A 15,869-nucleotide genomic window follows, 5' to 3' on the forward strand; every position below is an offset into this window, starting at 1 on the left:
AAGTAGTTCTAAGTTCTAGGGGACTTATGACCACAGCAGTTGAGTCCCATAGTGCTCAGAGCCATTTGAACCATTTTTTTTTGAAGAAATCTGGAGGCACCGGAAACTTTCAGAGTGATTGTACGATGATAAGACAGAGATTTGATAACCAGAATTCTAAATGTAAGACATATTCAGAGGCAGATGTGATCTCTGCTCACAATATGTTGGTTTTGAACTGTATATTAAAACTGAACAAATAGCAAAACGGTGGGAAATTAAGGAGATGGGATCTGGATAAGTTAAAAGAAGCAGTATTAGCCAACGAGTCTGTCAGGCAGGGGAAAGAATGCGGTGAAAGACGAGTGGGTAGCTTTCAGAGATGATATAGTGAAGGCAGCAGAGGATGAACAAGGTATAAAGACAAAGCCTGGTCGAAATCCTTGGATATCACAGGAGATACCGAATTTGTTTGATAAAAGGAAGAAATATAAAAATTAAGCAGGCAAAAGTGAATGCAGACGTTCTAACAAATGGGACTGTCGAAAGTGTAAATAGCTAAGTAGGAATTTCTAGTGGTCAAATACAAGTGTATAGAATCATGTGTAACTAGAGGAAAGATAAATACCGACTATAGGATAATTAAAGAGACGTTTTTGGAGTAGAGAAGCAGCTTTGTAACATCAAGAGCTCAGATGGAAATCCAGTAGCAAGAAGTGAAGGGAAAGATGGAAAGTGGAAAGGGTATGTAGACGAACTGTACAGGGGAAAAGAACGTGGAGGCTATATTACAGAAAGAGAAGAGGAGTAGATGAATATAAAAAGGCAGATATGGTAGTGTGATAAATGTGACAAGAATTCGGCAGAGCACTGAAAGAACTACATCGAAACAAGGGCCTGTAGAAGACGACATTGCCTCAGAATTAGTGGTAACCTTGGGAGAGACAGCTATGAGGAAACTGTTCCACCTGGAGGGAAGGGTATATGAGCCACACGAAACACCATCAGACTTCAAGAAGAATACGAGGATTCAGATTCCAAACAAAGCAGGTGCTAACATTGGTGAGTACCAACGAACTATCAGTTTAATAAGTTATGGTGGGAAAATACTACCAAGAATTCTGTGGACAAGAAAGGAAAATTTTTGTACGTCCATCTTTGTAGTAGTTACAAGGATTTGGACTGTTCAATATGAAATGGAAATTAAAGCGCCTGCAGCTGTCTCATCGGCATTTAATTTGTTTACGCATCCAGTTCCGGTGTTCTATTACATCATCTTCAGGCTCCTTGATCACTTAACTTGGGAAGAAGCAAATCTCGTATGCAGTCATAACTGGAGCTAATATTACTTTTTGATCCTGCTATAACTGTACACGAGACTGGATTCCTCCCAGTTTACATGGGTCGAGGGGTTTGAAGATGGTGTAATGCAACACCGACACTGGTTACGTAAATAAATTAAATGCAAAAGATATGACCGAAAGCGTTTTAATTTTCATTTCAGTGGAAAAATCGCTATAAGCGAACCTCAGGGAAGATCAGTTTGGATTACCGAATAATATAAATACTTTCGTTAGAAGATAAGTTAAGGAAAAGTAAACCTACGTTTACAGCATTGTAGACTTAGGGAAAGCTTTTGAAAATGTAGACTGGAATTCAGTCTTTAGAATTCTGATGGTAGCGGGGTGAAATACGGGAAGCTGAAGCCTGTTTACACTTTTATGGAAACTAGGCGGCAGTTCTGAGTCGAGGGGCATGAAAGGGAAGCACTGGTCGAGAATGGTGAAACCTCGGCTCGACCACACGAGCAATACTTGAATGGAAGTGAAGTCTACATTTCTTCGCGATAATTAAACGGCCTCTATTTATAACTCCCCAGTCTGGCATCAGAACCAACAACCAAGTAGTGCATTTAAGCCACGCAAATGTAAGGTTATGCATATTTCACAACGTAGTTAAAAATGCGATCCTGGTCAGCTTCACATACGCTGGAGTCCAGCCTCATTTGGAGACCAGCAACTAAATACAGCAAATGATCCGCTTTAACCGACGTCAGATACATCGACCATCAGCTGCACTACACTTCCCCTAATCATAAACTGCCATTAACAAGCCCTGATACTTTAAAAAGAGGAAAACAGTACCACTAATACTACAACAGCCTTCATCTCCAGATGGTTCAAAATGGTTCAAATGGCTCTGAGTACTATGGGACTTAACAGCTGTGGTCATCAGTCCCCTAGAACTTAGAACTACTTAAACCTGACTAACCGAAGGACATCACACACATCCATGCCCGAGGCAGGATTCGAACCTGCGACCGTAGCAGTCGCGCGGTTCCGGACTGCGCGCCTAGAACCGCGAGACCACCGCGGCCGGAATCTCCAGATGACACACTAGTGAGTGCACTAGTTAACAGCTTCAAAAACCAATGACCGCCCACGTAAACCTAGTCTGCAAACTCACAGAAGCGCAAAAAGTTTCTCAGACTTAGTGATAAAACAATAAATATGAGCACCAACGCCTAGCAACGTATTAGAAAAATTTGCTGAACTACGCTGACCCCATGCCGGATGAGGGGCAATATAACCAAGAGCCAAGTTCCCTTATTTCTTTTTACTAACGTTCAATTTAATAAAATACTTGCAACCGAAGACAAGCCCTTTCTACGAGAATCGAACCCTTTCTCATTAATACTACGGGCTGGTACACGGCAAACTGACGACGAAGTATCATCGTCACATCAGAACTAACAGGTGCAATTCTAATCGGCGCACCACTTGAAACGACATAAATACGTGCATAATAACTAGAGCTAGCCACAGGTTAATTAACATCAAACGAATTCTTCTCAAAGGAAAGTGCACAAGCACAACACATCACCAAGTTCGATAAATCTTAGTCGCTGCTCGTATTTCTATAGCTACAGATAACACCACCAGAAAAACACATTATCATTGAACTAGCTAAACATCGTCAGCCGGAAGCCGGCGGCCGGTTCCTTCCATCTTATACAGACTGTAAATGCCACTTTTTCTGCTTCTAATATTCATGCGATTTATCTGTTTATGCTTTGCAGGTAATAATGGGAGGTGGACGCCGCGAGTTTCGACCGAAGACGTCCGACGACGAGGAGGAGGGTGGCAAAGGGAGGAGAAAGGACGGCCGTGACCTCATTGAAGAATGGAAGGCCGACAAATCGAGGCGAGGATCGTCCAGCAAGTACGTCTGGAACAAGGATCAACTGCTCCAAAACGACACCGTCGCCGCCGATTACATACTGGGTATTATATACTACTCTTAATATTGGCACCTACTGCTTACTCCTTTAAAATCCTTCGGAAACAGGCCAACTAGCGATTGTAGGTTGGGAGTTCTGACCATATTTCTCTATTTGTAAGTGCTGTCTCGTCACCTGCTGCTCTATTATGAGATCATCCTTGACCAGTGATTCAGTGAATGTGCCTACACGGTAGTAACAAAATGAAATTTCTTGTCTTACATTCGGCAAAGAACTCCGTTCTGGTTATCCGTTTATCCTGTCAGTCATTTGAAGCGCTAATGGAATGACGTGATATTAGTGCACCTATCTGCCGGCTGTTAACAGCGTGCCTCTGGACCAGAGCCGGTACGTCTCCTGAAGATACCGAGCGAGGTGGCGCAGTGCAACACGCTGGACTAGTATTCGTGACGACGACGATGCAAATCGCAGCCTATTCAGACATAATAATCCAGCCACTTCTCTAAATCACGTGAAGTTGTCGTCGGAAGGGGAGTAGCTGATCTTACCGATCCTTTTCCAACAGCTGAGATCCGTCAGTAACGATCCCATAGTCCACGGCACCTGGAATCCTGAAGTTCCCTCCTTACCGCTAGCAGCTCCATAGCTGGTCTCACTAGCCGCAGAGTGTTCTCTCAACAACAAAACAAAACACTTTTTGGGAAACCAACTCAGGATCTCCTAGAATTTCACACGCAAATATCTTACCCACAGAGTACAGAGGTAGTTCGTGAACAGCATTCCACCGTTTGTTTCACAACAGGATAACGCTCGCTCACGTATGGCTGTTGTAACCTAACATTCTCTACAGAGCGCTGGCTTGTACTGTTCGATCACCAGATCTGTCTTCAATCGAACACATACTGAACATCATCGGACAACAACTCCAGCGTCGTCCACAAACAGCATTGTTCGTCCCTCTACTGACTGATCAAATGCAACAGGCACGGAATTCTATCTCTCAAACTGACTGCCGGCAACTTCACAACACAATGCATGCACGTTCGCATGCTTATTCTACATTCTGGTGGCTACACCCGTTAACAATATTCCTCCATTTCAAATTTGTAGTGACGTATATCGCGCTTAGTTTAAGCTGTAATCTCGCAATGTTAACCACTTAAACAACATTTTACCAAGAGAAATGTATTCCCTAACTTCATTACTTTGCATTAATTATTTTTTCATGATGCGATTTTTTCCCGTCGGTGATCTTTTTTTTAACCAATCCATCGATGAGTGAGTAACACTTGCATCCGACGTCTTCACTTTTTTATTGGATATATTCCAGTTACTGTCTTTACCCACAGTTTTTGCCCGCTACACACAAATACTGTCATTTTGTCCCTTATTAGTATTTTCCAAACATTCCTTTCCTCCCAGATTCTGCGGATATCCTACTCATTTCCTGTCTTACCTATTTATTTACATTTAAACACCTTTCTGTGGCACCATATCTCAGACGCATCTGTTCTATCTATTTCCGGTTTTCTCGTAGTAAACGATTCACTTCCATGACATGCTGTGCTCCAGACGTACTTCACTAGATATATCACCCTCAAATTAAGGCCGATGTTCGACCCACACGGATAGCCGAGCTCGTGGACGAGTCGCTTCTGGGATTAGGGGAGGGGAGCTTGTCCCGTCTCTTCGATTAACTTTGAGAGCAGTTGAGTTGGCGAGCCTGGATGTGGTTTTTGGTTGTTTCCTGCTTAACTAAGTAAATGCCGGACTGCCACCCACGTCCCGTCACAGATACACGATACGCGAACGCTTAGAAATTGTTCTCACACTTGAACATAAGAAACATAAGATTTATTCTAGACGAAGACAGGTGGGGGTATACACAGACTCCGTCCCATGTGAACTGGTGACTTCAAGAAGGGCACCCGGTCACCCACTGGACGAACATCTGCTGGTCGTTCACATAACAATGCTGCCCACGTTAAAGAAACTGGAAAGGACAATGAAGAAAAAGAAGAAGAAACGAATGCCACTGTTTGATACCAGTAAGACTTCATCTACCCAGGAATACTGTTACTTCATTTTCTAGTCTGCGTTTTAAACATGTCATACTTCTCCCTTCTGCTAGTCCCCTGTAGCGTCTCGATCCACAGTTTGCTCCAGTTACACTGTTCATTCCATTCAAGAGTTCCCGCAATTGTTCCTCACTTGCACAAAGGATAACAATATAATCAGCAGATCTTATAAATGATATCCTTTCAGATGTGCATTTTAATCCCACTCCTGAATCTTCCTTCTACATCTGTGATTGCTTGTTCGACGTTTATAAAATTATATAATTACATCACTGTTCTGATGACACAAACTCGCCTCTTGATAAGTTTACCAGTAATTTATTAACTGACTTAAGGCAACCAGGTCGTATACTTCCCTACTTCCCCCATACTTACACTGAGATGACAAATCATTGGATATCTACTAATATCGTGCAGGAACTCCTTTCGCCCGGCGTAGTGTTGCAGCTCCACGTGGCATGGACTTAGCAAGTCATTGGATGTCCGCTGCAGAAATACTGAACCATGGTGCTTTCATAGCCTTCCATTAATGCGACTGTGTTGCCGGTGCAAGTTGGTATGCACGAACTGACCTCTCAATTACGTCACATAAATATTCGATGGGGATCATGTGGGGTGGTCTGGATGGCCAAATCATTCACTCGAATTGTTCATAATATTCTTTAAATCAATCACGTGTAGTTATCACCTGATGGCATGGTGCATTGTTATCTACAAAAATTCCGTCGTTGTTTGGGAACATCAGGTTCCTGAATGGCAGAAAATGGTCTCCAAGCAGCCAAACATGAAATATTTCCAGTCAGTGATAGGTTCAGTTTGATCAAAGGACCAAGTTCATGCCATGCAAATGCAGCCTGCAGCTTCATAGAGCTTGCATGGTGCCTAGTTAACAACCTCGGTCCGTGGCTTCGTGGAGTCATTGCCACACTCGAACCGTACCATCAGCTCTTACCAATTTAAATCTGACGAGGCCACAGCTTTTCAGTCGTCTACAGTCCAATCGATATGGTCACGAGGCCAGTAGAGGCGCTGTAGGCGATGTAGTGCTGTTAGCAAAGGCACTCCGTCGGTCGTCTGCTGCCATGGACCATTAACGCAACGTTTCGACGCACTATCCTTACGGATATGTCCGCAATAAATCCAAGGCAGCTATTTCACGCAGTGTTGCTTGTCTGTTAGCACTGACAACTCTACGCAAAAGCCGCTTCTTTTGGCCGTTAAGTGATGTCCGTCGGCCACTGCGTTGTCCATGGTGAGAAGTAATGCCTCAAATTTGGTATTCTAAGCACACTCTCGACACTGTAGGTTCAAATGGCTCTGAGCACTACGGGATTCACTGTTTACGCAGGACGAACCAAAAGTTTCACACTCTGACACCATAGCGCGTTTCGTCGCGGATTAACAGCGTAAAAATGTCTGTTACAAAATTTCGTCCTTCCATATTTTTGTTAGAAAATAGACGTCAAATAAATGCACTTTGACACTACTGTAACGACTTGTCCGGCAAGAATCGTCGTTAAATACATACAGCCACGCAGACTACTAGTTAGGGTAGTGCGAAAGTTTTGCGTTAGAACATTCGAATTAACGAGTGCGATTTCGGTTCTACGTGTAGTTTTTTTCCCTGATTCTGATATTCCCATTAATGTTTTTGTACGCATTGTTTATTACACGATGTGTACCGTACCCCACAAATTAATAAAGAACTTAACATTTTTTTGGTCGGACATGTACAAAATACTCATGAAGTGTAATACTCAATTAAAAATAAATTACCTGTCGTAACACTGAAATATTTATGAAAAATTTTAAGTGTAAAGACGTGAAACATACATACTATATTTTGTAGGAGGGAGATACACGGAAGTCGAGTTGAGCAATTGCACTAAAGATTGTGTGTCTTGTGAGAGACATGCAGCCACTGGTAGTGAATTTAAAATACTGTGCAGTTGCACTACCAGTAGCTGCATGTCTCTCACAAGACACACAGTCTTTAGTGCAATTGCTCGAACCGACCTCCGTGTATCTTCCAATGTCTAGCGATTCGCTGGATCATGTTTCTGTTAACTCTTCGCTTAAAACTTCAATGATGAAAACGACTGTATTCTCGTTTCTGTGTTAGTACTAAATAATTGTACTATTTTTACATAAGACCTGCTGTTATTCCTGTATTACGATTCAGAAGGCAGATACCATATTATTCTGTCTAAATTTACAGAATTAAACAAAATTAAATCTAAATGCGGAATCAAACTTGCGAGCTTCAGTATACCAACGCAAAACGCTACCCACTGCAGTAACAGGGCAACGTAGCTATACTGTTTGACTCAAGATACTTGTTAAAATTGTAAATGTGTCACAAACTACATACAACTTTCTTTAATGACATGTTTTACTCCAGAGTTAACTCGCACAAGGTAAGCTGTCACCCTGCGCGGAAATGAATTTTCATTCTCAGCGCTTGGAGAGTGCACACCCCTCCGTTCTGAATCTCCATGCGCTGTCACCAACTGAGCTGCGCAATTTGTCCGTCATGAACGAAAAATTCTCTGCTCACTTAGGTGCAGGCGGAGCTACACTGCAGGAACTGAAGCAGATGCACACCATTTACTCTGCAGTCTTTCTCAAAAAATGGCTCTGAGCACCATGGGACTTAACATCTGAGGTCATCAGTCCCCTAGAACTTAGAACTACTTGAACCTAACTAACCTATAGACATTACACACATCCATGCCCGAGGCAGGATTCGAACCTGCGACCGTAGCGGTCACGTGGTTCCAGACTGAAGCGCCTAGAACCGCTCGGTCACAGCGGCTGGCTGCAGTCTTTCTCAAACGATTTTAAAGGAACTAGTTTGTAAAAAGGAATCGAGTTCCCACACATCTGGTAGCCTCACGTGTAAGTCTTCTGATGAGCTGCGTATTAGTCCGCTAATGGTTACATTAATTGTGATACGTCAGCATTAAGTAAACTACTGGGCGACATTCAAACAGCGCGCAATGAAAAATTAAGTTTGCTATGAGTTTGCGTTTGTTGCAAGTTACGTCGCACACTGCTGCATAGGAAATTAGCTAACATAATGAATTTCTCTTTAAACTAGAGATGGAATCTATATATCCAATCTCTGAAAAAGGTTTGTATGTACTGCACACTCTTCTATTCCCACTTGGAGTGTGATACATTCGTAACATCTATCATACCTTATAAATACTGCTCATTATCAAAACAAGTATTTTGCCAATGACAGTATTCAAAGTGGAGAGTATTTTGCCATACACTTTAGTTAACACGTGAAACATTGTTGAATACTGCTATGTATGAGGAATGACACTCTTTTCAATGAAATAAGTGTATTTATTTCAAGGGTGTTCAGTAGCTGGTGAAATCAGAATTAGTATGGATTCGTAACAACGGTATCGAAGAAGCTGTACGTTTATTTTTACAGTGAGAATGATCTTTCCATCACATATTGATCTGACTTGTCTTCAACTGTTTGTTTAGTGATGGATTGTTTCAGAATTCCGTCACAATTTCAACGGCTTTAGCATGGCACTGAATAAACCCCGCTGTATTTTGGCAAAAGAACACAGTTTTAATGTGGCAACGAGAGAAGGGAGGAATATTTTCAAGACAGTTTAAAATAAATATCTCTTTCTGTAGCAATTTCAGCCTAATCCGGTAACCTATTGCGCTTTGAACAATAATCGATCCTAATGGTGTAAACCCTTACAGTCAGATTCATAAACGTTGGGGTCCCACACAGGTGTAGGCACAGTTGGGTATTACACCATTATCAGTACCAAGCGACAGTTTCTATGGTCGCTTACAGGTACTTTGCCTTGAAGGAAACGTGTATCCTGCAAATTATGTCTCTCGCTTCCTTCTGTAGAAACGTCATCATCCATGACAACAAGCAACAAGTGGAAACGAAATGCAGTAAATAACTCGCTGCAGTCACGTTTAATGCTTGCACTAGCTGCAACATTTGCAGCAGAGCGCTCAGAACACGAGCGACACTAGCGTTCAGAACACTACTGAACGCTCATTATCTCTCATGGAATTCGTGCCGCCAGGTCAACAGAAGGATCCCAAACACGACCGCCATCGTTCGTAACTTCAACGATAAGACAATCTGTTGCAGTCTCGCTAACATGTTAGCTCACAGTTTCTGCAAGATAGGCTTTGTATGAAGGCTTGAGCTGTAGAACTACACGTTCCCTACCATGCGCCCATCCATAAGGGAACCCCAACTACTATCGTTTCTCTCTCCCTTACTACAATATCTATTATAGGGTTGCCAAAACTGCCATGCTTTGACTGGATGATATTTTGTAACAGACATTTTTGTACTGCTGATAGCAAAGAAATGCGCTGTGGAGTCAGTGTGTGCGAATTTTTGTGCATCTTACGTCTGACAATTAAAAACGAAGAAGTTAGCATTTTTTGTGCTCGTAACATCTAAAATAAGCTTACGATCACAACCATCGTACTCCTACTTTGCCTCAACGAATTTTAAAGACTTCTCCCGAATCGTGAAATTCATTCTTTAAGAAAAATCCCACGTTCACACATTTTAATGTCTGCTCATGGCTGCTGCTAGAAGCCAGTAGTCACATCCGACTGCGCTTAAAATCCGTTAGTTGAGTCGAGAGAAGCAGTTTTATTCCTCGCGCTTGATTGATGCTATCAGACGAAGAGACACGTACACACACATCGACAAGTGAGCGCCTGAGAGAAAGGTAATTTAGGAATACCTGACATGAACTTCGTACTTCATGCTATAGAGGAATGTAACAAATCGTACTTTACATTGTAGAGGGTTGTAACAAATGCAGTGGAAGCAATTTGAAGACTCCGGATTATTTCATCGTATGAAGCAACGTCTTAAACATTCTACAGTTTATCACAGCAGTTAGAATATCTATATCTATAGCTTTAAATGTTCTTTCTACGGGATATTGTTTCCTGGGTGAAAGCCAAAACTACAAAGTGTCTACACATCTCGGTTAACAGTCAACTCCTAGAAACATTAGATTTCTTAGAATACGATCTTTAGTATAGTAAGAATGTAGTAAAGCAAACTATTTTATATTGTTAACTACTACTTTAAGTGTTGAATATATTTGTTTTTTTCATAGGACTCTTCGAGGACTCACACATGCAGTACCACCTTGACGCAAATCCGGAAACAGAACCTAGACTCTGGGAGATGACAGAAGTTGCTATTCGTGCTCTGCAGAAGGAGCCAAATGGTTTCATACTCTTTGTCGAAGGTAAACAAACAATGAAGTAGCTTCACACAATGCATTGCGACCTATTAACGTTCCTAAGGACGGATTTAGGAATGATATCAACGTACTGAGTAATTGTTTAGCAATTAACTTTTATTGAAATTTGATTAAGGAAACTCAGGTAACACTCTCGGTGTTACGATGTTGCTTTCAGATTATTTATACCGCCTATAATACATGTTTTGGAAAAACTTCTACTTGCTCTTCGTGAATTACTCACAAGTCAAAAAGAACGCATCTGTTTTGTAACTGAAGCTATTACAAAAATGTGATACATCGACATTCTAAAGTAGCGCTGCAAACAACGTTAACTTTTCCACAGTAAAAGTCGATGCACCCCTCTAAAATAATGTACCTAATTTTGAATATCTCTTGGTAAAGATCATAACAATCTCGCTCTAGTCCCTTCCTCCCTGCACTACTACTGCAATACAGATTTCCTAATTTTGTAAAATGCTATGGTGATTTATTTACCATGGTATTTTAACACCGTTCGCTGCAATGCTTCAAACTGAAAGTTGGTCTGTTTCGACACCAATAAAGGATAGTTTCCTTTCAAAATGCGTCACATATGTGCAATAATTGAGATCTAGAAAGAATACATCTTCGCTGACGATTCATGTTGCACACATCTGAGGCATCAATTCATTCCATCTTTCATAGGCTGCAGTGTGACTTAGCAGCACCATCTTGATTCGTAATTTGATGTTTTATTTGTTTTTATTCGTAACTTTCAGTATACTGTCAAACTTCACGTATCCTGAATAGGAGCGTTTTACATTCCCAGTGATAACCATACCGAAACGCACTCTAATAACTGCCTACATTCCTGTAATTTTGAGTGGATTTCTTTTTTTATTTTAGTTTGTGTTTATGTGTTTTGTAGAATAAGACAAGCCAGCGAAGTATCGAAAAGGAATGCATTTTTGAAAGATAATTGCTCATCTTTACAGTTCCCGTCAGCTCAGTTCATTTCATTACAATTTAAATAAAAATAATTAACATGCAAATTATTCCATACACATGGTTGGTTAACATAAGCTTTCATTCATTAATTTTAATAATACATTTGAATTATAGAATATCTCATACAAATTGCAGAGCACGTCGGTCTCTGGGCTCATGTAGAACTAATGAGAGACAGTTTTCAGAATCGATATAATTTTAAAATAATCATAGCTGGCAAAAGTGTTAAAGACTGCCCTTCTTTGATTTCCGGCATACTTACGGGATCTGAAGACATCAGTTTCCTAAGACAATAAGAAGCAGTTCTAAATAGAACTGGATTGTAAAATCGCTAGTTCTAATCTTGCTAGTAGCATACCTTTTACTTTCAAGTTCGGTAGTTGTTAAAAAACAGAAATATTACTTAACAAATATTGGTTCATAGTTTTCTTTAAAAAAATAGCGTTCTTATCATTAATTACTATTCACACAAAAATGCGGGAATTTACAACAAATTAAAATGTAGTATATGATCAAATATAAATTAAAAAACCTTTTAATTTCTAGAGATTGAGGAGCGTTAACTATGTATAATTTTGTAATTCAGAAACAGGGATTTCACATACCTGAATCGAATTAATTTATCTTCCTTCAACCTGTAATATAAAAAATTACATTATTTTATTCAAAAATTATGATTCAGTACTTGTTATTTAATAATTCCACTTGCTAATAAATTTGTAATCAAAGTAGATGGTTATATCACTTCATTGTTCGAATTTCACATCGTTAACGCCCTTAATGTCCAATGTCATGAATTCATATCATATCAAAACCGTGCTAATAACTGGAAGGTTAACTGTTTTTGAACCACAGTGCCAATAGATACTGTTTCTTCGCGAAGCTACCAACGCTTCTCACAAGTGCTGTATTCTCTTGAGTGTTTCTGGTACCTCTAAATCTCCACGATTTTAGATTTTTATCTTTCATGTACAAATTTATTCAGGCATTAAACGGTTAATCCAGAACATTAAATACTGTGCATTGGAAATGCTTTGAAGCAGTGATGGCATAAAAGAAATAATACGACTGACCACAGAAAATAAAGTGACAAATTAGTAATTAAAAGAAGAACAGAATTTAAGATTTTACTATTGTGGGACGCACTCGGTTACCAACAGCTGAATCTCTAAAGTAGAGATGTTTTGTACTTAAAAGTGATGGTAAATATAAACTACAAAGACTGTTTTTTAGAGTTTCTTGAGAACTGCGTCATACTACATCAGGAAACTGATGTTCATAACAGACGTTTAGATCCTATGTGAAGAAAAATAAAGAACTACATCTTCTGTCAGATATCATCCTAGTAGGATAGCGTTCGCTAATATTTCAATTTGAAAATGTTGTCATGTCCAGCATGTGGACCAGATTCAGTGACGCTGAAGACTGGAGAAGGCCTGTCCAATCAGCTAACATGGGGATGGTCAACTGGAAGTTATGGAACTTGGTCGGGAAGTAATTGAACAAAATCAAGCCTTGAATAATTACAGTCGTTAAGTGCTCGTCTGAGCCAAATTGGATAATGATTTGAATGAAAGTACACTACTCGTGATTGCAAAATCCCATGGTGGGTGGTAAGCGGCGCGGGCAGAGCCAGAGGGAATACTAAAATTCCAGGCCCCGGGCTTGACCTACAAAGACGTCGTTCTTGCACCGCTGCGTGTTCTGAAGACTCTCATGAGTTACATTACATCCGCCTTTATACTGTACAGCGGGTCACGCTGCCCCTTGCACGTTTGTGCTTCCCGACACCACTCTGCAGGCCTTGAGTATGACCATATACAGTCACTGTCAAAGCACTGCCACCCTCGTGGCTCGACACGTGAGCTCATGTGACACTTTGTGAGCCTATGTAACATTTCCGGCCAACAGCGAACCAGCGCCCTTCCAGTTGCGTCGCCTTTGTGCTCTGAGTATTTTCTAAATACTTATTCGTTGTGGGTGCTGTTCTGCTGTCTTTCAGGCATTGCATTTTCTAAATATAAGCCAGTGTGTGTTTTCAAATCAGTAAAGTTCCAGCTACCATTGCTAGTTGATCGGCCTGCTCCCAGGCATCCAGAGGATGAACGCTTTACATCCGAGATCTGGGTGTATGGCAGTAATATTATTTGGGTGGCAATGGTTACCACAAGTATGCATTTCTGTAGTACAACCATCTACCACTTCACGTTGGTAGTGTTCAGACAGATAACTGAGCTACGTGAGAGCATGTGTCCCTTTTATACCAAAGTTTTGCCCCAGAAATAATCTGTAACGCTGTCTGACCCCAGTCCCATAAACAAATTCAGGAGTGGGAAATGCTTACATTGCACAGTTGGAGGAATGGGTGGTTATCTGAATGAATTTAAAGTCTCAGTTACTTCTTGAGCTTTCATAACTTGATTCGATGTACTTAAAATAGCTCTTCCTTGTGTGTGAACCAAGTGCTATGTGGATGGGACCCTCAACCTGAGAGCCGAATACATGTCCACAGAAGAACATGACACATAATAAACACGTCAAATATACTGTGATAAACTGCAAGTCGTCTCGGAGTCCGAGTGGCAGCTCTGCCTACATTATGAGCTTCAAAATCGTGCAAAGAATTAAAAATACTTTTGTTGTTTGTAGTTTTGGGTTTATATTGACTAATATTTCTGCTGTAGGGATCTTTCAGAATAATATTCATGCTCAAAGTAAACGAAAATTCGAAAATTAATAGTCACGCACATGTACAATCGAATTTTTGGCATGGATTTCACGAAATGACTGGAGTAGTAAAGTAAATTGAAGATATGTTAGTTAAATTCCAGATTATTGAGACTCATTCCAAAAACAGAAGCAAATGAATGATTACACTTGTTCTGTGATGGACCACATGCCATACACGGCCACAATATACGAAAAATTGAATAGAGAAAAGTTTTAGTCAAATCTGCAAAGCTGCAAAATTGGGCAGTACACAATATCTCCAAAGTATAGCCTAGCAGGCATGTCCTCACCTAGCTAGTCAAAGATCGTAAAACATTAAGCAGTCAATAACCTGGTGAGGAACGTCTTTGCATCCCAGTTGTCACTCAGAACCCGCACAAGAATGAATAACTCGGCACTTGACATTTTAACGAACGACTTTTCTAGGGAAACAAAACAACATCGTGCACACATTTTCATTCTACGCTAGCTAACTATCCAGCATCGCCTGGATATGTATTTAGTTTAGTCTTCTGTTAGTCGATTTCCTCCTTCCCCATAACATTATCCATCTCATCCTCCTACCTCTCGTTCTCTCTTTGTTCATATCCTTCTCCTCCTCCTCTCTTTGTTCATCTCCTCCTCCTCCACCTCCTTTCTTTGTCCATCTCCTCCTCATTCCTCAGTCGATCTTATACTCCCTTCTCTGTCGATGTCCTCCTCTCTCTATCCATCTCTTCCCACGTAGTTGTGTCTCCTCTTTCCCACTCTCTGTCTGTCAGTCACCTCCACTCCCCACATCTCTTCCCTCCCCAATAGAACGTTGGTGGTTCTTAAAATCACAGTATATCTATCCAGATCGTGACTAATATGTGGACCTAATTCGATTGAAATTGTTGACGTGGTTTAGGATGACCTTAAACCTGTGACTTTTTTCCGCAGACGCCGTTTTTAATATATTTCACATATATTTAAAATATGACACAGGTATTTGTATATACATTTCACCTGTATCGTCAGCGCATTACAACTTGCAGTTTGATTTTTACATGGTTTAGTGACTATATCGTATTCCCTGAACTCTGTGTCATGCACTGATATAATTTTCCTGGTACATTCGGCGTTATATGTGGATAACGACTACAAAATGCGTCTCGAATACAGTTAGTAGTGAAGAAGATATAAATTAGAACTTTACCACTTACCCGTCAGTTTTACGACCTACACAACGAAACTGTAGTAAGCCATATAGTTTTTCACTTTCATGAGTTTTGTAAGGGTTGTCGGCGAGGGAAAGTTTCGTGAAGATATGAAATTATGTGTAAAGTTTGTTGCAAGTCGCAAATTGCTCCCATTCTCAAATACCAGGATGAATAAAGACTGGGTGTTCGCACATCATGTGCTACATTGCTCTTTCACCCCAGTCCCCACCCTTTTGATAGGTAGGTGGTTCTTACTTGAGCAACGATTCTTTCCAGACGGTAAGCGATGTGTGTACCAATTTTGGTTGAAAGCGGTCCAGTGGTTTACGTCGACATACACACATACGTACGTACATTTTTATAATATTTACGGCTATAAAGCGTATTTCAACTCAGACCACGG

General features: G+C 40.7%; 1 protein-coding gene across 1 annotated transcript in view; it reads left to right on the plus strand.

Moving 5' to 3' along the window:
* The window catches only part of LOC126176064 (membrane-bound alkaline phosphatase-like), a 178,437-nt gene that overhangs the window by 146,300 nt on the left and 16,268 nt on the right, over positions 1–15,869 (plus strand). Inside the window, exons 6-7 of the mRNA XM_049923197.1 lie at positions 3,059–3,263; positions 10,437–10,571. Coding sequence (XP_049779154.1) covers positions 3,059–3,263; positions 10,437–10,571 — 340 coding nt within the window. The remainder of the gene's footprint in view (positions 1–3,058; positions 3,264–10,436; positions 10,572–15,869) is intronic.

The sequence above is a fragment of the Schistocerca cancellata genome, chromosome 3, assembly GCF_023864275.1.
Source record: "Schistocerca cancellata isolate TAMUIC-IGC-003103 chromosome 3, iqSchCanc2.1, whole genome shotgun sequence".
NCBI classification, from domain to species: Eukaryota; Metazoa; Arthropoda; class Insecta; order Orthoptera; family Acrididae; genus Schistocerca; species Schistocerca cancellata.